Genomic DNA, 26,518 nt, shown 5'->3' with positions numbered 1-26,518 from the left:
TTTTTTTTTATTAAAATCGCTTTTACGTCGTGTATGTACATGGATGATGCGAACGGATAAGAAAAAGGCTGTAATTTGCAGTTTTGCGCACGCAACGACGGCCGCGGAGACGACGTGGACGCTCCGTGGCTGCTCACTTTTAGACGCCTTTTAAGGTGCCGGTACGTGTTGGGTCCTATACATGTCGCTTCGTACTGAATTTTCTGATCAGCTCGATCCGGAACTATTTAAATCTGAACGTAGAGTGTATAGTGTGTCCGGAGTTGTTCCGTCAGAACGTCAATCACTGGACCCCGATCGATCTGTTGCTGTGGATCGGGCCAAATTATTGCATGGTTGGCCTCTTGCGCGCTCGCTACAGGTGGAGTAGCTAGTGGCATGTTACCCATATATTTATTTCCTTGTCAGTATCGAATATTAAATATAGACTAATTATAAAACTAAATACACAGATTAAGACTAATTTTTAAGCCTAATTAGTTCATGATTTGACAATGTGGTGCTACAGTAAACATGTGCTGATTACGGAGGACTTATATAATTTGTTTTATTATTACTATCCAAACACTCGACGTGACATCCGCATGCGACATCCTATGTGACACCCCTAAACTTTAGTCTCTGGATTTAAACACCAGGCTTTTGTATATGTTGTATCACTATCACTGTTTCCACTTGTAGTACCTACCAAAAGTGGATATATGTTGTCGTAGGGTGGTAGTAACCGTCCTACTTTGATCTGATTCTGCCTGAATAGGTAGAATCTCCTCTTAATTGGTTGTCCTATCCTATGTAGGAGTACTTATTTAGTATAGTCAGTAGATGCTTCTTCGGGACATACTAATTAAAGTAGCTTTCATATGGCAATCAAGGCCATAATCCGCGCATTTACCGTCTCTGCTGACGTGCTAATGAATCTTCAGTCGATTTGAACCTCGCCGTATGCTCACGGCCACGTGGGTCAAACGCGAGAGCGTCCGGACGTGATCGTCTAGTGCAACGCTAGTACGCACGCTACGTATTACGTTTTGGCGGGGTGCGGGGTGCCGGTGGTCTAGCAAGCTAAACGCGTAGTACGTTTTTTTCTTCGTACCAAAGGAAGGAGTAATTGATTCCCACCACAACCGCATGCATACTCCGAGTCTGAAGTCTCCATCATCGAACTATCGGCGATTACGTCGTACAGTACGTGGTCCTCGGGTTGGCAGGGGATGCAAACTGGCTATACAGAGGCAGCTGCGTCCTGCGTGGTGCGTGCGACCACGACAGCAGCCTTCGGGGAAGGAAGCGGACAGATGGCCACGGCGGGAGGGAAAAAAAAAAGCAGGCCCCACCTGGCAGGCCATCGGGAGCCTTGCAGTCCGGCACCCGTCAGGCCGTCAGCGGCAGAACCTGCCCCCACGTCCGCCCCGCGTATCTCGCGTCACCCACACAAGTGAGCGAGGCCGTCCCCCGTCAACAAAAATTTGGCCCCGTTCACGTGTTCTTAAATCCGGCTTTGATCCGCTTCTTTTTTTTTTCACTCGGAACCGTATTTTTCTCTCACAAATTCCTCCAGATTCATCTAGATTTCTTCAGATTCTTTCAAAATTCCTCCAAGCAAACGGGGTCAAAGGAGGGAAAGAATTAGCACCAATCACCTGTCTGCGCGGGCTAATGACAGACAGTCCTCAACCCAACCCAACCCCGCCAAGACAGAGAGGCCATTAGACAGCGACGGCGGAATCTCGCTGTCTCCCCGGGGAAGATATGACGAAGCAGCAGGGGGTGGGGGATCGGAGAGCAGAGCTAAGCGAAGCTACTACTAATCTACTTAAGCTAGCGGTTTTATCCGGCTTAGCTTAAGTTAGGTGGGCGTCTGTCTCGTGCGCTTTGCTTCTCAGGCACCAGCTCAGCGCAAGCCATACACACACACATGCACCCCCCGCTCGAATTACGCGTCTGCCGCCTCAGCATCGTCCCGCGCCTCCACCTAGCTCTCGCTTTGCGCTTGCTTAGCTCCCTGCGTGTGCGGCTGTGCCTGCCGAGAGCTAGAGATCTTTTCATTTCACCATGGCGGCCCGCACGCTTCCTTCCCGCTTCTTTACCAACCCTTAAATACCCCGGCACCCCCCTCGTCCATCTCATGACACCTATAGCTTCCTCTTGCTGGCCAATTGCACGAGCTGCTGCAAACGCCCGCACACACAGATCGAGACGCACGCACGACACTCGAATAGTTGACAGCTGCTGGGGAGGGAGGGATATACCTGCGTGTGCGTGTGCACCATACTCTAGATAGGTAGGTGCCGCATAGGTGCACTGCTGCAGCAGCTGAATTTGGCACATGTCAGCAGGTGCCCAAATAGATGGGCGTGCCCTAACGGTTCATGGCTGAGCAGCAGCCGCCGCCGCCGCCGCCACGACCCCATTCTCCTTCCCCGGCGGCGGTGCAAGTGCAACCGGGGCCGGCGGCAGCAAGCCACCACAGCCAACACCAGGCGGCGGCCTCGGGTTCGGGTCCAGCCTCGCCTCATTCTCCTTCTCCGGTGCTGCTGCTGCCGCATCAGGGCGACGGGACGTCGTCGGCGGGGGCATCATCAGCTGCCACGGCGCCGGCGCCGATGGCGACCGCGACCAGCTCGGGAGAGCCATCGCCGCGGTCCTCCGGGAAGCACGCATTCTACCGCGGCATCCGGTGCCGGAGCGGCAAGTGGGTGTCGGAGATCCGGGAGCCCCGCAAGGCGCGGCGGATATGGCTCGGCACGTACCCGACCGCCGAGATGGCCGCGGCCGCCTACGACGTGGCGGCGTGCGCGCTGCGCGGCGCCGACGCCGTGCTCAACTTCCCCGGCGCGATCGCCTCGCGCGCGGCGCCCGCGTCCGCGTCCCCCGCGGACATACGCGCGGCGGCTGCGGCGGCCGCGGCCGCCGCGCAGCTCGAGTACTCGCAGTCGCAGGGTACCGCCGCCAATATTCCTCCTGCCGCCGCTGCACAGGACCACCGGCGGCATCAGCAGCAGCAGCAGCACGGCGTGATGATGAGCGGCGCGAGCGCGACAGCTGACGACGCGGCGAGCTTATACACGACGCCACAGCAGCAGGAGATCGGCGGTGACGAGTTCATGGACGAAGAGGCCATCTTCGAGATGCCGCAGCTCCTGCGGAACATGGCGGCGGGGATGATGATGAGCCCGCCGAGGCTCAGCCCCGACACCTCCGACGAGTCGCCCGACCCGTCCGAGGCCGGGGAGAGCCTCTGGAGCTACCATGACCCGTAGATTGCATTGCCCAATTGCACGCACGCCGGCCGGTAGCAAACCAGAGCGGATTATCATGGCAACAACAGGAGGTACATGGTACTGGTACATACATGGACCAGCGCAGCGTCCTCTATCTGGTAATATAAGTGTATGCCATAAGCATAGTGTGACATGCTCGCTAGTAATAATAATGGTATAGTTACCAGAGCATCCATTTTAAGTGCTACCCTTTCAAATTTATATCTTTTTTTTCCCTTTCCACTCCTTTATTCATTCCGTATTTATTTGTTATTTTTACTTTGATGTGATTCGGCATGATCGAACAAGTCCAATTGTTGACGCAGTTAGCTAGCTTATTTTTCTAGTTTTGGTCTAAGAGCAAGCACACATGTTTTTTGATGTGCCAAGTGGATCGTAGGGAGACGTACGCTAGTACAGTATATGTATATGTCTGGGTGCCATTGTGTCTGTAGACAAGTTTTTTTTTTTGTGATTGTATGGACCCACTGGATCGGATTAAGAAAAAAAAAATATGTGTGTGTGTGTGTGCACATGCATGCTCCACTTTCCTTTTTTAATCCTGTGTTAAGTTTTGGTATTATTTTTATATACATATTGGGGAAGTTGGCCGTTGAGATTATGAAAGGGGCAGGAGTTAGGTGGGCAACCCCTTGGTCCTTGTTGGTTACTATATGTAATTTTTCACCACTTACTATATATAGTGGGTAGCTTGTTGTTTAATTAATATAATAAAGATGTGCTATTTTACCTTTTCTCTGTGTGGGCTCACCAATTAGGATAAAATGGTTCCCGCTCTTTAGCAATATTTATGAAGACGTTTTACAGGCCGTTAACACTCTTCCTACATGTATAGAATGCACGTGTTCCCTTCAAAAACATCAGTTTTATGAGCTATAAATCTGTTTTTTCTAAGAATTGTGAATCAACAGGAATTGTTAACATCATCAATACTGCCACTATTATCATATTGATCCACGGTTGGAAGCAATATTTCCTATTGCTTTAGCAGTTCTTATATTGTTCTCCCAGCAGCCAAATGTCAGACAGAACACTGGAAGATACATATCACAGGCTTCTAAGGATTAATTAATATAATACATATACAGTACTTTTTATAGAGAAGATATATAATTCTCAGAATTCATATATAATATAAACATAGTGAAAATTTAAACAAATATAATGGTTCTTGCAGAGTCACATCTGGGATAAGGTAGATTGGCACCTGCACCAATGTGGGGTTGACTTATGATTGGGTGCCTGAATCGTTCTTGTCAAGATCTTGCTTACATGCAAGAGCCTGTCCGGCATAAATCACTGGATCTGAAGTGTCAGATGTGGAGCATATATAGGAGTTAGTGAGACCTATATCCTTTGGCTCATTCCCTTGGTGTCTTTGGTTTGCACCCAAAGACACACCCACAAGATTGACAAAAGTTTATCATCTCAATCCATAAGCGTCCATGTGAACACAGGGAAAGCCTATAAACAAATAGTACTGTATGGTAGGGAAAGCAGGTAAAGATCTCTCTAGTCTCAAAAAGGGAAATAGCTATGGAGTAAAAGATCAGTAAAACCAAATGCTCTTGAGAATTCATAACTGAACTGTTGAACAGCAGTTGGCAGAGCGCTTCTTTAGGAAAGGCAAACGGCCAAGCCTCGATCTGACACTATGTTTCGAGATTTAATAATAAGATACAATAAGGTAATAGGCCCACGGTTTATCACAGGTAAGAGTCTGCTTAAACAGATTTTCCAATTGGGGTGGTCCAAAACTGTCAGTTCCATGGTGAAGAATGAGTGAGCTGGCCTGGTTCTTACTTCTTAGTCTACGTACGTGGGGCATGATTATGGGGGAATTAAGGTTTCAGAGCACTAATAGGCTGCAAGCATCTAAGACCCCTTAGTGATGTACTGATGTCTGCATAAGACGCAGGCGAATTTCTTTTGTAGTTTCGCACATCGCCACTGGTACCAATGTACTAGTACCACTCCTAGGGTTATATATTAGAACACAAAATTACATATTGCCTCGCCAAAACCCTCGGCATTCCAGCGAGTTTTAATTTGAGATTGGGCTGATTATTAGCTCTCCCTTTCGGTCGATTTAAATATATAAGCTGTTTCAGTTGTATCACATCACCCTTTGCGCCAAATAAAGTTGTGTGGTCAAAACCCTAGCCGCCTTCTTTTATCATTGTCCCTATGGGGCTGCAACGTGAGGTATAGTATAGCACATCTATATACGATATTCCATTCGCCGTGAGGCATTACTGGACTACATTGGTGCTGAAACAGTTTCCGTGTATGACTACATGCCCGTCGACAACGAGGTGCCTGTGATGACTTCGTCAATCTCGAGATTTGCCGGTCCAACTCAGTTCTTCGGAGGTGCTCATAGGGGTAGGGTCTTCATACGTGCATTCATAGGGATGAGTGTGCACTCGTGTATGTGAGCGACTACGTGTAATTGGGTCTCGCAAAAAAAAAACAAGTCCCATAGATACAACACCAAAAAAACAAAGATTGATCACGTCCCTCTTGTAAGGAAAATGGAACCTAGGTCCATTTACTTTGGATTTTGGTGTTTGATGACCAACACAATCAAATTGGACTAATGCGTTTTCTAGTGTTTATTTTATAGTTCAATATGATGCAACGCGGACTTGGATCAACTTTGGAACATGAAGAAAATGATCAACACTCAAAAGAAGACATTGGAGGAGGTGTTGATAGCCTAGAAGTAAAGCAAGGAGTCCAAGACGCGAAGATGTCGAAGCCCGAACAAAGCCACGCGAAGAAACGGAAGCGGACGGTGGCTGAGTGGGCACCGCCCTAGGGATGGCGGTGCCACTGCCCTAGGGGTGGCGCTGCCACCAGAGACGGGCTGCTGCAGCTGGAAGAAGAGGGGGGCACCGGACAGAGTCGTGTGCACTGCCCTGGTCACCGCCATGGGGTGGCGGTGCACCGGATAGGGGGTGGCGGTGCCACCGCCCTAAAATTCCAAAGAGCAACAAAGGGGGACTCGGGCACCGCCCTGGTCACCGCCCTCAGGGTGGCGGTGCATCGCCCGAGTGAACAGTACCCCCACGGTCGATTGTTAGTGACCAACGGCTAGCTAACGTGGCTGGCACCGCCGCGTCCGGTGCCAGGCACTGCCATGTCCGATGCCCACGCAGAAACATGGAACTCGGCCCCAACGGCTATATCTCGACTTGTGGCCTATATGTATGACTCCAACCGGTCATTTGAAGGGTGAGAGAGCTGAAGGAAGATAGGAGGGTGTTGCTACACTTCATTTGTGCTCTCCAAATACATAGAGCTTAAAGATCACTTGGTGATTAGCGTAGGTGCTTTGCGAAGTGCTTATGTTAGTTAGACCACGCTCATATGCGCTTGCTCTAGGTTTAGGTCTAGTTGCTAGTGAGGTTTGCATGCCTCTAAACCCAAGGTGCTTGCGCGCACCGTGTTTGTACTCGGCGGGGCTTGTAGTCTTGCGAGACCACACCAACCGCGTTTGTGGTGTGGCCGTCCCCGGCCCACGGCGTTTCGGCTGAAAGCTTGATAGTGAAGATGGCGGGGAGCGGTCTGGGAGAGGCTCGCCGGAAGGCACATCGGAGACCCACTTGCGCGTGGGGAAGGCCCGTGGCTATTCACGGGGTTACCCGACCGGGAGCTTAGCCCTTGCGAGGGGCTGCAACGAGGACTAGGGGGGATCTTGAGAGCTTCTCGATATCTCGGTAAAAATACTGGAGTCGTCGACGGAAATTTGCATCTCTACCTCATCTTTACCTTCCACATCTACATTGTTACCTAGGTTGTGTGCTTTACTTTCCTAACTTAGTTGATAGGATTAGAACCTAGGTTGTAAGACTCTTTTGCGGTAGAGATAGCAACACATTAGCAAAATCGTAGTTGCGCATTTAGATAGATTAGTTTATTGCATAGATTTTGCTAAGGTGGAATTAGAGGCCAAAGTTAGAAGTAGAATTTTAAGTTGCCTAATTCACCCCTCCCTCTTAGCCATCACAGTCCCTACACCTCTTATTATGATCAGAGACGCAAAAACATGCATGCAGCAAGGAGTTGCTCAACAATTCGCTTGTACTGTAGACTGAGCACTGATGATGACACACTGTTTCACGCATGCATACACGACTTTGAAGGACCATACGCTGACATGGTCCAGTGGCATCTTTTCTAAGGTTCTTCAGTGAATTGATAAACCTTTACACGTCCTTTATTTCAGAATGTTGTGAGCATCATTTGGCAAGTTCTTTTCTGATCAGTTCGAGCAAACACCTAAGTCAAAAGCTAGTCGCCGCATGTGGCTCTCCGGGCGAAAATCTTGTTTAGGTCTTGGTTTTCTCATCGCAGGTTTTCTCTCACGTGTTACATTCATGATTTCAAATAAGTTTGCTAAGAAAATTGAGAGGTTCTTAACCCTAGTCTGGATGCTTCCTCAAATCTAGAGCTTTTAAGAAGTCAGATCAGCCATCCTTTCTTCTTGAAGATTATCATTTTGTTATGTTGGGCCATCTGGATGTCTAAAAATGACAAGATCTTCAAACTCATTGATGAATCCATACAAGATTGCGAGCAGCTATTCCTAAGGAAGATGGACGCGTTGTTATTGCGCGCCAAAAAAAAGGTACTCTCCACGGTTACAAGATGACGGCACTATTCCACGAACGATCACCCGATTTCAATCGGGCGATCGATCGGACAGCGTGCGCCAGATGCCATTTTAGGAAAAAAAAATCCACCCCTTTTCTCTTTTCGGCATGCTAATACTCGAGTGGTGCATGGACACACTGGTCTTTACGGAACACTATGATTTTCTATTACTGCTGTGATGTCATGACGTGACCAAGAAAAAACTGAAACATTTATTTGGAATTGCTATAACTTTTGAAAGGTGTGTCCATTTTTAATTCCGTCTGTACCAGTATATTCTATGTGACAGGACGAACAAAATAGATCCCACTTGCATATGTTTCAAAGAATTTTATTTTAATATCAAGTTATGTATACTAACTTATAACTTATAACTTATACATAAAAGTTATGAAACACAACTTATGTACAAAAATTATTAAACACAAAGAAACGAATTCACTTATAAAATTATGCCAAAAATTTTGAAACACAAAAGTTATTTAACACAAAGAAATAAATTAGATTATAACGTATGCCAAAACTTGGAAATCAAAAGTTATGAAAATGCAACTTATATACAAAAGTTATGAAACAAACTTATGTTTATTGTTATTCTACAATTTATATACGTAAGTTATTCTATACAACTTGTCACCGCTGCCCAACAAGTTTTGATAAAAAAACTTATGCAAATAAGTTCTGCTATGCAAAATGTTATATCGTAAAAGTTGTAATATATAAGTTATGGTAATAAGCTATCCATAAAAGTTATGTGTATAACTTAGTAACTTTCGAAAAAAAAGGTAGGTATATAACTTACTTGTATAATTTAGATATACAACTTTATAACTTGATGAATGACTTAGATATAAAGTTGGACGTATAAGTTATATTAAAAAACTTAGACTGTACAAATTCATATCATAACATATTAGCAGAAAATACGAAACTGTGTACGAAATAAGTTCTATAAAAAATATAAGGAAAAAAAGAAAGAAAAAAAGTAGAAAATTAAAAAAAAAGAGAGAGAAAAATGGACGCACCTGCTGTCAACGTGCCAGCGTTTGTCCGACTCCAACGCCTGGGAAGCCTCCGCTCTGCGTAACTAAATCAAGCAAGCGAGAACAGCAATGCAAGAGAACATACGAACCACTGCGAAGCCTCGGAACGGATTGTTCGCCGGATAGGGAACGGATGAACGCTCATGGCAATGGAATTTGGGTTACAAGAACGGATAAACAGTGTAACTTGAACATTAGATCGCTGGCTGTTCAGCTCCTAGTTTTTTTCTCACTCTTTCTTAGTCCCCTGATCTGTTTCAGGCGGGCCTCTCTCTTCTCTTTTTCCTGTAATGAACTTTCACTTTCTTTTAATTGATTGCAGTAGGGGTCCAAAACCCCTCATGAGCCTTTCAAAAAAAAATTAATGTAAGGCACATATTTCATTAATTCAAATAATCCATAATGTCAACCACCGTACCGGTTGGAAGAATGCACGCAATCTTGTTGCAAGCTAGCTAGACAGCGAGATGATGGAAATACTTATTTCAAGCACTGAAGTGGAAGAAATATACCGTGCTCCCTAAAGTCTTCGGGTGAGAAAAAATGCACATATTATGTCGACTGAAATCTGATCAGGCAGTCTATCGAGGGGTATATCCTACGATAGTAGATGATCGGTAGAGGTGCGCGTAATTGGAACCGGATGGTGACGCAGGGCGCAGAGACAGCGATTTAGACAGGTTCGGACCATCTGATCGACGTAATACCCTACGTCATGTGTCTTTGTTGAATTGTATTGAATATGAGAAGATCTCGAGGGGGTCCCTGCCCGCCTTATATAGTCTGGAAGACAGGGTTATAAGTTAGTTAGATCTAGATCTATTCGGGTATATGGATAAGTATTTACAAAGAGTACAATATCTATCATATCCGAACAAATCCTTCTCTATGTTCAAGACTCTTTCCTAAAATCGTGTGATGCATGTCGATCAGTGTCTTACATCACACGTCTTTTTCTTATGGGCTAGACCACCCCTGGTGCTGCGGCCCATATCCATTGCCGTAAGTATCTGGGGTTATACCCCCACAGCTAGTCCCCGAGCGCCTTGTATCCGCTGAGCAACATCGTCTTGAGCAAGTCCGAGCAGTTTGACATGAAGCCGATGAGTTTAACCGGTGATCCGAGAGATAAAAGTTAAAGCCGAACTAGTTTAACTAGTGACCTGAGCGATGAAAATCGTAGCCGACCAGTTTAACTGGTACGCAGATATCGGACTTAGCCAAATAAGGCTTGCTAGAAGGATGTAAGGGGCTCAAGGTAAAAAATTAAAAATTCTCCACCTTAGGCGAAGTGTAGCCACTTGGACTCCAGTTTGCGAGGAATCATCCATGATTTAGTCAATAAGGAGGGTAAATTAAGAAAAGAGCACTACATTCATCGCTATGTGAAGTGTAGTCACTTAGTCCCTGAGCCTACTGGAAGATGAAGAATGAATCTTGTAGCAAGGGTCAAAGAAAATAAGCCTGAAAGCTTGCCAACATCATCTATTATGTGCGCATCAAGACCCCAAACATGCTATCCAAGATTAGCATCCTGATCCGAACAGCATGAAGCAAGTTGATAGCACACCGATGAGATGTAGCAAGATCCGATCACCAAGGGAGTCTAGCTGGTGACTCTTTTCACGAAGAATCCGAACACCGAGGAGTACCCAACTTAGCTGAAAACTCTTACACGAAGAAACCAAATGCTGAGTCCATAGCTAAGCTGACGATGAAGCGACAAACAATCCAAACGCCGAGGAGTCCCCAGCTTAGCTGGCGATGAAACGACAAACAATCCGACTAGTTGGTTGGCGAAGAATCAAGCACCAAGCAGCCCAACCAATTGGTCAGTGACGAAGTGAGCTCTAAGTAGAAGTGAGCGCTGAACAGTCTAACCAGCTGACTAGCGACGAACGTCATGAACCTAAGGGTCCGATCAGTTGATCGGCGAAGAAAACAACGACGGAGCTTGCTGGAGACATCAACCTTAGTTGAAGTGTACACACTTAGGCTTTGTTGGCGAAGTCATATGATCATCATCCATGACTTAGTCAAAGAGGATGTTAGTATTGATATATGCGCCACAAGGTGCAATATATACATTGTAGTTCCCAAGCCTGACAGTAGGTGAAGAAAACACCTGGTGTCAGGATCAAAGAATTTCAACAATCACTTAGTCAGGACAACCAACTCCTAGCTTAGCCGGGAGCACAGCGAGTCTTTAGCTTAGCTGAAAACTAGTAAGAAGAAAAAATAGTACATTCACCATAAGGTGAAATGTACACACTTAATTCCCAAACCTGTTGTAAGATAAAGAAACATCTTGTAGTAGGATCAAAGAATAAAGTGTAAAGGACGAAGTCCCTGCGCTTAGCACTGGGTATGTGGAGAAAAATTCAATAATACTAAATAGTAAAATGTGGAGAAAACAGAAAGTGCTTAGCATTGGATTGCTATGATAGATATACTTATCAAACCACGAGAGGCACCTGCAGACCAGGCAGGTCCCCAAGATGAAGTCCCCGAGCACCTAGAGCGAATGAACAAAGATGTTGCTGCCGAGCTGAGCAATCACCCAGAGCTAAGGCCTAGTCCCTAGGCTCAGACGCCAAGGATGGAACTTATCCCCTCCGTCCGACCATGAGCCACCCAAGCACCGAGGTAGGCGAGGGAGTCCCCCGAGGTGATTGAAAAAATTGAATGTGAAGCGCCAAACACCCGGGATCCTCCTCAGCACTTGCGGACCTTCGTATGCCGTGGAGATACGATGGAGGTGGTGGAGTATGAGGAAGCGAGCGGGCAGGTGAAGAAGCTCAGCGCTGGACTAGCGTCGGTGTCTGGCCAAATTGAAGTAAGTCAGTCTACGCCGCCAATTAAGATTGCAAATTATGCCTATTAACTGCTGGTCATCGCAGGAGGTAATGAAGATCTCCAAGAGCCACAGACGCCAGCTAGAACGGGTGGCTCCATCAGTTGCTGAAAACTAGAGGTTATGTGAGTTTGTGAAGACTCTAGAGAAAATGCTGGTTTGAGCACATGCCGACCAGGATAAGCTACGAGCAGAAAAGATTCAACTTGAAGCGGAGAACTAGGAGCTGAAGAATCAGCTAGGCGATGGTGTAAGTCAAGAAAAAAGTAAGGCCTTAGGCCCTTCGGTGTATTGCTTTCATATCTTTAGTTTGCCCATGCTAATCAAAATCTTTTATTGGTATAGAGCTTGTTGAAGCTCTAAGGCCAGGCAGAGGCCGAAGTGGGTTTGGCGCGTGCTACCAAGGTGGAGGCAAAAACTAAAACGCGCTTGGCACGTGATGCCAAGGTGGAGGCGGAGACCCAAGCTCTTCTAGCGTGGGAAGCCATAACTGCTAATGGAGAAACAAAGGGATGAAGCTTGAACGGCGGAAAAACAACTCACCGACGAACTGCAACGTGAGTTATTCTTCATGTTAATACTCATCTTGCTACGAGAAGCTTTTTAAGACTGATTGCCCTCTTGTCTGCAGTGATCTGAACCAATAGTCAGGCGTAGTTCCACTGACTTCATGCTCCGACTAGAGGCCAGTAAAGAGACGATGAAGGCCATGACCGACGGGATAAAGCCCGTGCTAGACCTCATCGACCCACAGTTGCTGGATCCCGACAGGCGACCGTAGTCAGATGTCATCGTGGAGAGGTGTAGGTCGGTGCTGGAGAACTTCAAACATTACGCTCATGGCGTCGCTTGTTCCGTCGCGGGCCATGCACTGGCGGTTGTCCGGTCAATCTACCCCTCGGTGAAGCTCGAACGAATCGATGGTGGCTTTGCCCAAAATCTAAGCGATGAGCAAATCACCGCGCTAGAGGAGGAGGTGTCTGATTCGACAATCAAGCCGGTGGACGACTTAGATCTATTCAACGATGCTGATCCTCAACCATGATGACATGAAACAAATTTATCTGTGTTATGCCAAACAGCTATGTATGAAACATTATGCTTAGGATGTACGAAATGTTAATATTTAATATTAACAATGCATTGTTAGTCCTTTATCTTGTTTTCTGCCCCGGCTAGTTCCACACCCCATGGTGTTAAGAGCTTAGCTCCCGTGTGCACTTAGGAAGATAGGTATCACCGAGGAGCCACTGCCGACTGCCCATGACACAGAGCATTGTTGCCCTTGCACGTTTAGATGCTAGACCAAAAATAGGACTTCTTCTGGATAACATGAAGGAGAAATGTGGCTGGTCGGCGAATCGAAGGGTAATGGTATATGTCATCTTAAAGGTGTTTAGTATGTACAAATAAGTAACTTGAGAAAAAAATATGGAAAACAAATGGAGAAAATGTCACAAATATAACTATTATTGAAATACATAAAGAAGGTACATATCTTTAGTAGAAAGTCTCAAGGATAGAAATGCCTAAGGTGTTCAATGCGCCATGAATTAGTGGTGTTGACGCCGTCTTGATCATAGAGCCTATATGACACTGGTTGGGTCATAGCTTTTATATGTATGGACCTTCTTAGAATCGGCGATGCAAGCTTCCATTCTGGCTGAGAGGCCCATCACTTCGGCGATGGCGAGTCCTTCTCTTTCGCATTCATAGGCGGTGGAGATGTTGACGTGCAGGGTGAGGATGCCCTGCTCCATTGGAATCTTCAACACCAGATAGACATAATGGGCCACGGCCATGAACTTGGCGAGAGCTGGTCGGCCAAGGATGGCGTGGTAGGTAGTGTCAAAGTCTGCCACAAAGAAATTCACTGTACTCAGTATGGAAGTGCTCGGCTGAAAGCTCTAGTTTGGTTTTGGTGAATTGATGAAACTCTAAGTTCTAACCTAGTTCATCTAAGTGATCATGAGATAGGTAGCATTATTCCAAGTGGTGAAGCAACGGTAAAGATCATGATGATGGTGATGGCACTGGTGATGATCAAATGCTTGGACTTGAAAAAGAAGAAAGAAAATAACAAAAAGCTCAAGGCAAAGGTGAAATTTAAGAGGAGCTTTTTTGTTTTAGCGAGTGTGATCACATTTAGGATCGATAGCTGTCGGTGCAGAAAGTGACCAACATGTAAATATTTGTAGTTTTGTCGTATGTTGTGATCGAAGGTAGCCTAGCACTCAATGACATAGGGTTTATACTGGTTCAGGCGATGTGCCCTACGTCCAGTTTGAGTCGGTTGGTGACTTTATTCTTGAGCCCTGGTGCTCGAAGTTTGTAGTGGGGTTACAAATGAGAAGGAGAATGATGGGGGTAGAAGAGGTCCGGCCAGAAGGGCCAAGAGTGACGGGAGCTCCGCTATGTGCTAAGTGTTCAAGCATATGCTCGTGGTTTGAACCTGGTGGTTCTGCTGTTGTGTACTAGTGAACTTGATCAATCTGAATCAACTTGTTGGGAGAGAGCGCATCCCCTTTTATAGATGAAGGGGATGGCCTTACAAGTGAGAGAGAGAGTACGTATGCTACTAAGCCTTGTTGCCCACGTCGATGGGTACAGGATGGTGGAAGGTGCCCACAATACTGTTGAATGTCAGATGCACGTGGGAGGTTGTGTTGTCTTCTTTAGGTATGGCAGACGTCGGCGCCTACCACACTGTTGATACATGGAGGCATGCAAGGGGTTTTACCATGTTCACCTAGTACGATAAATGCCAACGCCCACAACACTATCGATGCCTAGAGATATGTGGGGGAGCCTTACCATATTTCTCTAGCATAGGAGTTGATGGCGCCCACAACATTATAGGAGAAATGTCGGCGCCTACAACACTGCTTGGGCTCTATCATGCCAGGGAGGTCATAGGGTACTGTCCTGTAGGTGTACAGAGTACGGTCCTTGGTATTGCGATTTTCTTTGAGTGCCCTGCCTTACTTTCTTTGTCTGTTTCCTGGTCCCTACCGTGTGGGCATCCCCGGTTGGCTGGTCCCAGTCGGCTCTGATTGCGCCAACCGGAGAGGGGTTGTAAGCAGGGGTTCGGTGCATCCCCGATCGGAGAAGCGGGCCAGAGTCGGAAGTGGTGTTGGGCCAGGCCTTCTGGTCGAAGAGGCTGTCCGAAGGTGGGCTAGAGACCGAAGCGAGCGCTCCGATCGAAGAGGCGGGCTAGAGTCAGAAGCGGGTGTCGTTCCTCCTCGACTAGGCCTTCTAGTCAGAGATTGGATCTCCCCTCTGGCCTATCTTTTAGGTACTTGGGCCGGCCCATTAGTTGCGCGTTGTCTGCTTAGGCTAAGTCTTTGTTGGGTAGCCGATCCGCGAGGGACCCTAGGTTTATGAACCCGACAATAGCCGTACTATTAAGAGGGGTGAAACTCATATCGAAATGCGGTTGTAAAAATACCACTAGATGCTCCTAAGCCCCTATACAATTCGGGTAGAATCATCTGGGGGATTTTTGTCTTGATGGCGGGAGCACGCGAGCGCATACATGAGTCGGCCCATGAGTTGTGTGTTGTCTGCTTGGGCCGAGCCTTTGTTGGGAAGCTGGTCCATAAGGAACCCTAGGTTTATAAACCCGACAGGAGCCCTTGAGCCCCCGGGCGATTCGGGTAGAATCGTCTAGGGGTTTTTTGTGTTGCCAGCGGGGGAGGTTTTTGTTTCATCAACGGGTGCGCGTGAGCACACGCACTGGTGTAGCCCCCGATCCCCTAGGTGGTTCAGGCAGAGTCATCTGGGGGTTTTATTAGAAGGCGTGTGTGCGCGTATTTTAGTCGAGTCGGTTGTTTTTTAGGGATCGGGCGAGACGGAGCTCGTGGGTCCTGGCGTCGGTGCGCGTCGTGGGGCCGGGCAAGTCAGACTCGTGGATCCTGATGTCAGTGCGTGCCGTGGGATCAAGCAAGTTAGAGTCATGGATCCTGGCGGCGGTGCGTGCTGTGGGATCAAGTGAGTCAGAGTTATGGATCCTGGCGTCGGTGCGTGCCGTGGGATCGGGTGAGTCGGAGTCATGGATCCTGGCATCGGTGCACGCCGTGGGATCGTGGCAGTTAGTTTAGGGATTGGACGACATGGAGCTCACGGGTCCTGACATCGGTGCGCGCCATGGGATCGAGCAAGTTGGAGTCGTGGATCCTGGCCTTGGTGTAGCCCGTGTAGTCGAGGCAGTTAGTCAGTTAGTTTAGGGATCAGATGAGACAGGGCTCGTGGATCCTAATGGGGCGAGTTTAGGGTCACAGACCTAGGCATTTTGGTGTGTATTCGAGGCATAGCCAAGGGATGGGGTGAGTTTGGGGTCATAGACCCAGGCGTTTGGTGTGCAGTCGAAGCGTAACCGAGGGATCAGGCGAGTTTGGGGTCGTAGACCTAGGTGTTTTGGGTGTCTTGAGCCCTCGAGCCCCGTTGGGCTTTGGTAGGGGTCGATTTGAATTGTGTGCGTTACCCTGTCCTCGATTTCTCACAACCGGAGGGGCCGAGCTTTGTCGCTTGCCTTGATCGCTCGGGCTTGAGTGACGTGCTCGCTGAGCTCGCTAATGGGTATGATCGAGTGGAATCCGTGTCCATCATTCGTAATGGGGTTGGCATAGCCCTCTTGTGACATTTCACTGCTCCTTTACCTGCAACCCGACAGATGCCTAGGTTGTTTTGGAGACCAACCCATGTGGCCTGCTGGCCTCCCCTCGATGGAGATTCTGTGGGCTTGGCGTGAGGTTTAGGATCGAATGAGAAGGTTGAGATAACCCTATCTGCTGTGGGGTAGATTGGGCGAGGGCCACACGGGGCTCATTTGCATTTTCTCCCCTAGCTCTATTTGACGTGGGGTGGCCTCGAGCCCTTCGTGGGTCGACCTTCAAACCCTGGTCGATCGTTGCTTATGTTGAATGAGGCAACTGCCACTTCGTGATGCAACACGGAGCGTTGTGATGCATTTCGCCGCATATGTGATGCTTTAGTTCTCGAGCCCCTAGGCGATTCAGGGCCCGAATCGTCCGAGGGGCATAGGCGTATGGAATGAATGCGTGTATGAATGTAGGAATGATTATATAAAGAAATAGCGGGGGTCGGTAGCGTTACCTTGATGACTCGAGTGACGGGGTTTGAAGAGCTCCAATCGGAAATGTCTGACCGGGACCCATGCTCGTCGTTCGTGAGTGAAACTCATATCGAAATGCGGTTGTAAAAATACCACTAGATGCTCCTAAGCCCCTATACAATTCGGGTAGAATCATCTGGGGGATTTTTGTCTTGATGGCGGGAGCACGCGAGCGCATACATGAGTCGGCCCATGAGTTGTGTGTTGTCTGCTTGGGCCGAGCCTTTGTTGGGAAGCTGGTCCATAAGGAACCCTAGGTTTATAAACCCGACAGGAGCCCTTGAGCCCCCGGGCGATTCGGGTAGAATCGTCTAGGGGTTTTTTGTGTTGCCAGCGGGGGAGGTTTTTGTTTCATCAACGGGTGCGCGTGAGCACACGCACTGGTGTAGCCCCCGATCCCCTAGGTGGTTCAGGCAGAGTCATCTGGGGGTTTTATTAGAAGGCGTGTGTGCGCGTATTTTAGTCGAGTCGGTTGTTTTTTAGGGATCGGGCGAGACGGAGCTCGTGGGTCCTGGCGTCGGTGCGCGTCGTGGGGCCGGGCAAGTCAGACTCGTGGATCCTGATGTCAGTGCGTGCCGTGGGATCAAGCAAGTTAGAGTCATGGATCCTGGCGGCGGTGCGTGCTGTGGGATCAAGTGAGTCAGAGTTATGGATCCTGGCGTCGGTGCGTGCCGTGGGATCGGGTGAGTCGGAGTCATGGATCCTGGCATCGGTGCACGCCGTGGGATCGTGGCAGTTAGTTTAGGGATTGGACGACATGGAGCTCACGGGTCCTGACATCGGTGCGCGCCATGGGATCGAGCAAGTTGGAGTCGTGGATCCTGGCCTTGGTGTAGCCCGTGTAGTCGAGGCAGTTAGTCAGTTAGTTTAGGGATCAGATGAGACAGGGCTCGTGGATCCTAATGGGGCGAGTTTAGGGTCACAGACCTAGGCATTTTGGTGTGTATTCGAGGCATAGCCAAGGGATGGGGTGAGTTTGGGGTCATAGACCCAGGCGTTTGGTGTGCAGTCGAAGCGTAACCGAGGGATCAGGCGAGTTTGGGGTCGTAGACCTAGGTGTTTTGGGTGTCTTGAGCCCTCGAGCCCCGTTGGGCTTTGGTAGGGGTCGATTTGAATTGTGTGCGTTACCCTGTCCTCGATTTCTCACAACCGGAGGGGCCGAGCTTTGTCGCTTGCCTTGATCGCTCGGGCTTGAGTGACGTGCTCGCTGAGCTCGCTAATGGGTATGATCGAGTGGAATCCGTGTCCATCATTCGTAATGGGGTTGGCATAGCCCTCTTGTGACATTTCACTGCTCCTTTACCTGCAACCCGACAGATGCCTAGGTTGTTTTGGAGACCAACCCATGTGGCCTGCTGGCCTCCCCTCGATGGAGATTCTGTGGGCTTGGCGTGAGGTTTAGGATCGAATGAGAAGGTTGAGATAACCCTATCTGCTGTGGGGTAGATTGGGCGAGGGCCACACGGGGCTCATTTGCATTTTCTCCCCTAGCTCTATTTGACGTGGGGTGGCCTCGAGCCCTTCGTGGGTCGACCTTCAAACCCTGGTCGATCGTTGCTTATGTTGAATGAGGCAACTGCCACTTCGTGATGCAACACGGAGCGTTGTGATGCATTTCGCCGCATATGTGATGCTTTAGTTCTCGAGCCCCTAGGCGATTCAGGGCCCGAATCGTCCGAGGGGCATAGGCGTATGGAATGAATGCGTGTATGAATGTAGGAATGATTATATAAAGAAATAGCGGGGGTCGGTAGCGTTACCTTGATGACTCGAGTGACGGGGTTTGAAGAGCTCCAATCGGAAATGTCTGACCGGGACCCATGCTCGTCGTTCGTGAGCCGTTCTCTCAGTGCTTTCCTGAGTCGTTCGATCAACTTTAGGAAGCCTGATGGTCTCTCCTGGCAGAGATCCCATTGTTTGGGTTTTTCCATGTCCTACCGAGGGAGGCAGACAGGCGCACTGAGGTTCCTGTACCGAGGAAGCGTGCTGTGAGCGCGGGTGCCATCGGCGAACAGGAGGCGAAGCGGACGCGGTCACTGCGCCCCTCGGTGGTGTTGCCGGTTTTGTCCCTGCCTACTGTGGGCGCGACCGAGCAAGCTAGGCGGTCAGAGGAGCAAGTTTGCACCCATGCATTGTTGGGACTAGTGGCAGCACGCGACTCATAGCGGGAGGATGCCCCACCTGCTGCTCCAGTCGGCGAGTCTCGAGCCGAGGGTCATGGTGACACGTAGGCCGGGCAGGAGCCGGTTGGCACGACTCCGCCCCCGCCTAAAGTGAAGGGGTGCGGGTTGTAGCCTAGGAGCGGTCCTCTCCCTACGAGCCCATTGACATCATGTATTGGTTTCGGAGTCATGCTGCTTACCTCTCGATACATCTTTCTTTGTTTCTTTTAGATCTTGCTATTGAGTCTTTTTTGGAGTATGACTGACATGTGCTTTTTGACAGCAATCGAACGATGACGGGGCTGAGCATCACCCCAACTCCCATGTAGGAGGTTTGGAGGCCCACCTTGTAGCTTGTCGTGGTGAGCGGCGAGGAGAGCAGGGTGGTGGTGGCAAGTCCTTCACTTCTAGGGGTGGTGCTCCCCGGGTCGGTTGCTAGCATGGCGGCAGCGGTGGCGATGGTGTTGGTCATATCCCGGTGGTGACAACAGAGGCTACGTCGGAGGTGCCCCTCATGGCCCCTTCTCCACCAGCTATGGTGGAAGAGGAGAGGGAGACCATGCTTTCTACCTTGCCAGGCGGAGGGCTGCACGGCTCACCATCCCGATCAGCGCCGAAGGTGCCGAGAGATGCGGCCGGGTTAGAACCGGAACATCTGTCGGTGGCCCAAGAATATGTGGTGGTGGAGATCCCCTCCGACGATGAGGTGGATGATGTGGTGGAGCTATCGGTGCCATCGTGGGATCTAGCATTGGTTCGGTTGGAGGCTGGACCCTTTAGCAGGCGGGAGGAGACTGACCTGGTGTGGCCCTGTCCTGGGGACCCGACCAAGGTTCAATTCATCCTTCAGGATTCGCAAGAGGGTCAGCTCTGGGACATCCTTGGGGGGAGAGGACTCGCCATGGAGTCTGATCTCGCCAAGCTATCAGTGAAGCTTGAGGATGCCTAGGAGCGGATTAAGTCTGTCCAGCAGTTGGTCAAGGTTGACCTATAGCTCACCACGGAGGTGAGTTTCCCGCACTTGTCCTTGACCTCTTGGTCTCTTGTTGGTTGCCTTAGCATGCTTGCCTCTCATTTTCATAGGGTCTGTAGGATGTCGTCCCACAAGTCCCATTTCATTCAGATGGAGCATGCTCGGATGGCTAAGCTTGAGCATCAGCTAGAGTTCGCTCGCCATGAGTCCTAGGACCGAGCAGCCGAGGTGATCGCTGTGCGAGCAGAGGAGTAGCATGTGGTGGAGCGGGCGATCGCCACCGAGCAGAGTATTGAGGCGGTGAAGGCCCACCGGATAGAGACCAAGGCAGAGTTGTGGAAGTCCCTGGCGGACACCAAGGCGGCGCTCCAAAAATCCCTAGAGACCCTTGAGTCAGAGCAGAATGCCCTGGAGTCAACGCGAAAGGCCATGGAGTCAGAGTGAAAGGCCCGGTTGAAGGCGAACCAAGAAGTGCTCGTGCTTTGGGGCCAGGTGATGGGGACGGAGGAGGTGAACGCATGGCTACCCAATCAGGTGGCCCGGCAGGTAGAGGGACTCTCCGCCCTCAAGAAGTTCTGCCTCAATACGTGCCTTTTCTATTTTTTTGTCGAGTTGGTTTCTTCCTTTAGCTTGTTTTTGAGCCTGTCACCCTTCTTCCAGAGCTGGGTGGAAAGGTGGAATCATTGGAGTGGGACCTGGAGATGGCCAAGGCAACTTTTGGCTGGAATGCGGAGGCGCTGACCAAGTCCCTTAAAGAGCGACGTGCTCTCAAGGGGGAACTTTACCAGATCTACAATGTTGCCCAGCTTGTTGTCTTGGAGGTCTTCGGGTTGGCGCCAAGTACAAGAGCGTCCACCATCCAGCTGGCGGAGGTTCCGGATGAGGTCTAGGCCCTCATCACACATGAGTTGTTCTATGGAGCATTGAGAGTGTTGACTTCGGTGGCGACGTACCACCCGAACCTGGACTCCGCCACTATCTACAGTGGGTACACCGACGGCTTAAGCATGGAGGACATCTAATCGCTCGGGGAGAGCTTGCTGCCGCATGTAAGGTTGGTGGTAGAGCAAGTCTCTGCGCAGTGGGTGATGGATGCCCATCATGAGGATATGGCCAGAAGCGTGTGTCATGGGGAGGTCACCCAGCCCACAGATGGTGCGGAGCCTAGGTCGGAAGTGGACATCGCCCCGCCTTCAACCGAGTCGAATATCGTCCAGCCGGGGAGTGAGCAGCCCGTGCCTTCGTTGGTCGCACTGATAGCAGATGGCGTCGGGTAGCCCTAATAGCTTGCAAAGTATAAATAGTTTAGCAGATGTAAAAAGTTTAAGTTCATGGGGGAGCCCCTGTGTAAACATTCTTGTGCACTAAATGACTACAATCGGTTTTATTTTTTGTGATGGAGTCACTCCGTTCAGGGACGCTTGTCCTATTCGCTCCTTAGTTTTACCTTAGCATAATTTTGTTTTCTATTCTTTCTTTTTCGTACTTGCCCATTTGTCCCATAGACTACAACTTTAGGAGCCTAGGCGTGGCCCGCGAGGCTTAGCTGCTCGTAACCGTAGGTAGAGGCGGGGTGCAATCGGTCAGAATATTTTAAAGCAAAGCTATGTAAGGTAATTTAAAGGAATGAACTACCCTTTTGTTTGGGTAGGAAGGAGTTTTACCATATGATAGTAAACGAAAAGAGAGGTAGTAGTGCACCCACATAGATCTCTCGAGCGACCCGGGCCGAAAGTGTTCGGGTCGGGGCGCTTTTTTAGGAGCAACTGTTAAGTAAACAATGGTAAGACTGAATTTTAGGGGGAAAACGACATAGCTGTTCCAAGCATTGGTGAGAATGTCGTCATTGTCATCCTTCAGTCGGTAGGCGTCTGGTCGGATCACCTCGACCTTCAGTCGTCTGAATCCTTGCCCGCTACGCCCCCTTTCTTGGCCGCTGCTTCTTCATCTTTTTCCTTCCTTCAGCCCATTGGTCTGTTGTTGAAGGAGCTTGAGGAGCTCCTAGTCCTTGTAGAGGTGTTTGATGGGGTAGGCATGGTTGGTGCATGGGCTCTCCATGAGCTCATGGAAGTGGCCCTGAGGGTCCTGCTGGGGCTTCTTGCCCGTGCGATCAGCCATGGTGACCAACGCAGAGTTGGTCGATCGGCGGTGATCTTTTCTGTTCTTTTTCCCCCTTTGGGTGGAGGGGCCCTCGTCTTGATCCTGGCGCTTGGCCTTGCCTTTGCCTTGGCCTTTGTTGGAGCGCTGAGGGAGTAGCGCTCTCTGGATACGTCGGACAAAGGCCCATGGTCCTGGGCCATTCGGGCTAGGACTTCGGTTGCTGCTGCGAGCGTCTCGGTTTAGCCCGAGCCACTCATGTATAGGCGATCGGTGCAGAGCAGTCGCAAAGTCAAGACGAGGCACAGATGTGGCCTCCTATGCCACGCTCGGCGGCTGTAGCGGTGAACAGGTGGAGCAATTTGTCTGGTGCGTCCCCACTCCCCTGGTGGGGAGAGAGGCTGTGAGTTGGTGTCGTGATGCGGAGCTCTCTGCCTATTGAACGGCGGTGGTCTCCACCAGTGCCTGGAGGTTCCGGTGGATAGCCTGTTCCTAAGGGTCATTCGGCTCGGGAAGGCTGCGTAGAAGCATTGCCATAGCGGTGATGTTCTGATTGGCCCGAGCGAACTGTGGGGGATTGTTCCCCCCATCCGTGGTGTTGCGCTGGACCTAGCGGGTACAACCCTAGGTGCCGCTCGTTGGTTTATGCGCATAGGGCGTAGTGTGGTGCATCGAGCGCGCTAGCGCAATCGGTGGCTGGTTCAGCCGTTGTTGTCGTAGCTCCTCGTCGTGCTCCCGTGTGAGCATGGGGGTCGAGGAAATAGGTGGGAGCATAGCTCGCCATCCCCACGAATTCAGACATGAGAGGGGGCGGCGTCGGCATCCTTCGGAGCCCCGGGCGTACGTGTCCGTGGGGGACGCAAGGCCATAGGGGAACCGGTCACATGGCGGTCGTGGCGGGGACAACGGGGTCCCTCCAGATAATCGGCGAAAGATAGAGAATAGCAAGTAAATAACATCATGTACATTACTCACAGCGGGGTTTGAGTAGAGAGTTTGCTCTGAATGAAGCGCAAATTCCTTGTCGTTGAAGTCGTTGTGCGTCCCGGAGCCGATGGAGTGCGCCCCTCCGACGGGCGCCGGAACAAGTGCCTCCTCATGGAGGTGTAATATGCTGAGCCGGTCGGCGATGAAGTCTAGGCTTCTAAAGAGGAAGGCCTAGGATGGCTCAGAGATAGGTGGAACCCACATCCCAATAGGTGGGGGTGCAGGAAACTCCAGTGAGCCAAAGTGAGTCGTATTGCTTGAGCCTGCCATGGCGAAGGTGGCGGTAAGGTGTGCACCCGATGACCAAAAAGTGTTGAACGTACAACGTCTTTCCCACGGACGGCGCCAACTGTCAGTGCAGAAGGTGGCGGTAAGGTTGGCATCTTGGAAAGAAAGTCGTGCATCCTTAGGACGCTCCTGGTCCTTGCACGTCTTAGCTTCTGTTGTTCATCATAGAAAGCTTTGGCCATGCCATAGCATTGTCGCATGGTGTGCTTGTTGTTCTTGTGAATTGGACATGGGCCGTCAAGGAGCTTTTCGTAGGCAGCATTAAAATTGCACTTAGCGCGTGGCTGCTCTACGTTGTTGATGAAGTTTTTCGATCGGCGGCGACGTGGTTGTGCGGTCCTTGATCCTTCTAGCCGATCATTAAGCCGGTGTTCGTGATCATCGTAACGCCTATCGCGATCTTCATAACCCCATTCTTTGCGGTGATCATCATCACGACGTGTGTGGCGATGCGAGTGGGAAGCATGAGCAACATTGTCCTTGAACTATCGATAAGCTTCTTCAGAATCTGTGTATGAGTTTGCAACCTTGAGGAGTTCACCGATAGTCTGTGGCCTCTTGTGAAAAAGTTTGGAGCGCAGCTCCTGATCATGGATGGAGTCCTCTGGTGGAAGAGGAGATGGCCTCACTATCCCCGATGTTGGGATGATGCTCCTTGTTTTGGAGAAGCTCTTGATGTAGCTTCGCAGAGGTTCCCTAGAGGTCTGATGGAGTTTCTCTAGATCATATTTCATGCCAGGCTGCTGGCACATTGCCATGTAATTCTCGACGAAGACTTTCTTGAGATCATCCCAAAATTTGATGGAATCCTCCCTTAGGCCCATAAGCCAATTATTGGCTGTCTGGGAGAGGATGACAAGCAAATAGTTTGCCATTACGTCGCTATTTCCCCCGGTGGCACGTACGACGATCTCGTAGAGCTGCATCCACTGCTTGGGATTAGCCTTGCCGTCGTAGGTGTTGACCCCGAAGATCTTGAAGCCTGTGGGCCACTGTACATCTCATAGCCTTACTGTGAAGGGGCGGGGTCCCATCGACTCGATAGCGGAGAGTGGTCGGAGGCCGACGGGGTCGCCGTGTTAGTCATCGTACTCCTATCGGTGTTGGAGTTCTGCCTGATGTCGCTAGGCACGACTGTTCTTGATGCGATTGCGTGCATCAAGATTGGCGTTGATGCGGTCACGGGCGTCACCGTGCAGGGGTTGATTAACCTCCTGGTTGGCGTTATGAGCTGATCAACCATGCTGATACGAGATCCTTGTGATCCAGGATTAATGGCGACATTGCCCCTGGACTCCCCCTTGGACGATCTGGCCACTATGGTAACGACTCCTCCCATCACGGCGAAAACTACGGGGGTTACGACTATGTGCGGTCGCTGTCGAATAAGACATAGTTGGGTTTTGGATGTCGTCGACTTGGACCTGAGCTGCTTTAAGCAATGCTTGAATCTTGAGTACCTTCGGCATTGGCGGGAGTCAAGCCAACTCGTGGGTGGCCACAACCAGATTGGCCCTCGGCATCTGCTTCACTTGCTGGTTGTCCACCATGAGGAACTCATGTTGGAGATTACGAGCGAGAGGCAGTGGGTCACCTCCAGTAGCTTGGACGGTGTCTTCTTCATTGTGACGTCGTTGACGATCGGCATTCCTGGTTTCATGTTCACGGCACTGGACACTGGTCTTTCCATCGATAGCAACACTATCGTGGCTAACCATGAAGAGCTCTCTCCCAAAGCCTAGAGGGAAAGGTGGGCAGGTGCTGGTAGAGCCCTCGGAGTATGGCTCGGGGCTTTCCTCCAGGATTGTATGGAGCGTGTCATCTAGAAGATCTATTCGGATTTGCACCATGTTTATCATTGGCGTAGGCTGGTCGGCCTCAAGGAAGTCGAATCTGATAGAGGTCGTTGACGTGGCTGCACTCGGCGTGGTTGGCGAAAAGATGGTGCCCGACGTCCTGACTAGATCGGATCTGCACCCACTAGACCAAAAGGATAGGGCCTCGGCATGCTCTCTGTTAGAGCGGGGAGTGGTCGGTGTTGAACGGTACGCCCTTCCGGAGTTGCTGTAATCACCAAATCTTCATCTTGCCACCTTCGGACGGCGTGCACGAGCAGGGCGCTCGACGTTAGTGGCATGGTGACCTTGGAGTGCAGGAGGTTCGTCGCTCGCTCTAGATCGATCTAAGACCGAATCCACGAGGAGCTGACATTCCGCAAAGCGGTCCGTGACCCGATCGATAGCTTCGATCAGATCATTATTGTTGATGGATCTCTTAACCCAGCGACGAGGCACCGGGATTGAAGATGTTGTAGATGTTGGCACGATCGGCGTAGGGTGATCCTGCATCGCCTCGATGATTACCCCGCTGCCGTCAAGGCCGATGATCCAAGTCATGGATCCGACCGTGAAGATCTGGCCTGGCTCAGGAAAGACCATGGAGCTCGGGAAAGTGACCATCTGGTTGCCCATAGAATCAGCACGTACACCCCTACCTGGCGCGTCACTGTTCGACGAAATCTGGTCGACAGTCTATCGAGGGGTATATCCACGGTAGTAGATGATCGGTGGTGGTGCGCGTAATTGGAACCGGATGGTGACACGGGGCGCAAAGACAGCGATCTAGACAGGTTCGGGCCGTCTGATCGACGTAATACCCTACGTCCTGTATCTTTGTTGGATTGTATTGAATATGAGATGATCTCGAGGGGGGGGTCCCTACCCGTCTTATATAGTCTGGGAGACAGGATTACAAGTCAGTTAGATCTAGATCTATTCGGGTATATGGTAAGTATTTACCAGGAGTACAATATCTATCATATCCGAATAAATACTTCTTTGTCTTCAAGATTCTTTCCTAAAACCATGTGATACATGTCGATCATTGTCTTGCATCACACGCCTTCTTATGGGCTGGACCACCCTTGGTGCTACGGCCCATGTCCATTGCCGAGGGTATCTGGGGTTATACCCCCACAGATTCTACTCTGATCAACATTATTAGTAAAGTGCTAGCTAGGGTACATGGAATAATTAATATG

At 50.0% G+C, this 26,518-nt stretch overlaps 1 protein-coding gene across 1 annotated transcript; it reads left to right on the top strand.

Moving 5' to 3' along the window:
• Positions 1-2,115: 2,115 nt before the first annotated feature.
• LOC136467436 (ethylene-responsive transcription factor ERF027-like) lies at positions 2,116-3,820 on the top strand. The gene has a single exon (XM_066466143.1). It carries the CDS (start codon positions 2,370-2,372, stop codon positions 3,258-3,260), a length of 891 nt encoding a protein of 296 aa, XP_066322240.1. The 5' UTR covers positions 2,116-2,369; the 3' UTR covers positions 3,261-3,820.
• Positions 3,821-26,518: the final 22,698 nt, after the last annotated feature.

This window comes from Miscanthus floridulus, chromosome 7, assembly GCF_019320115.1.
Source record: "Miscanthus floridulus cultivar M001 chromosome 7, ASM1932011v1, whole genome shotgun sequence".
Classification (NCBI taxonomy): domain Eukaryota; kingdom Viridiplantae; phylum Streptophyta; class Magnoliopsida; order Poales; family Poaceae; genus Miscanthus; species Miscanthus floridulus.
The sequence above is the reverse complement of the archived record's forward strand: the minus strand, read 5'-3'. Positions and strand labels throughout refer to the sequence as shown.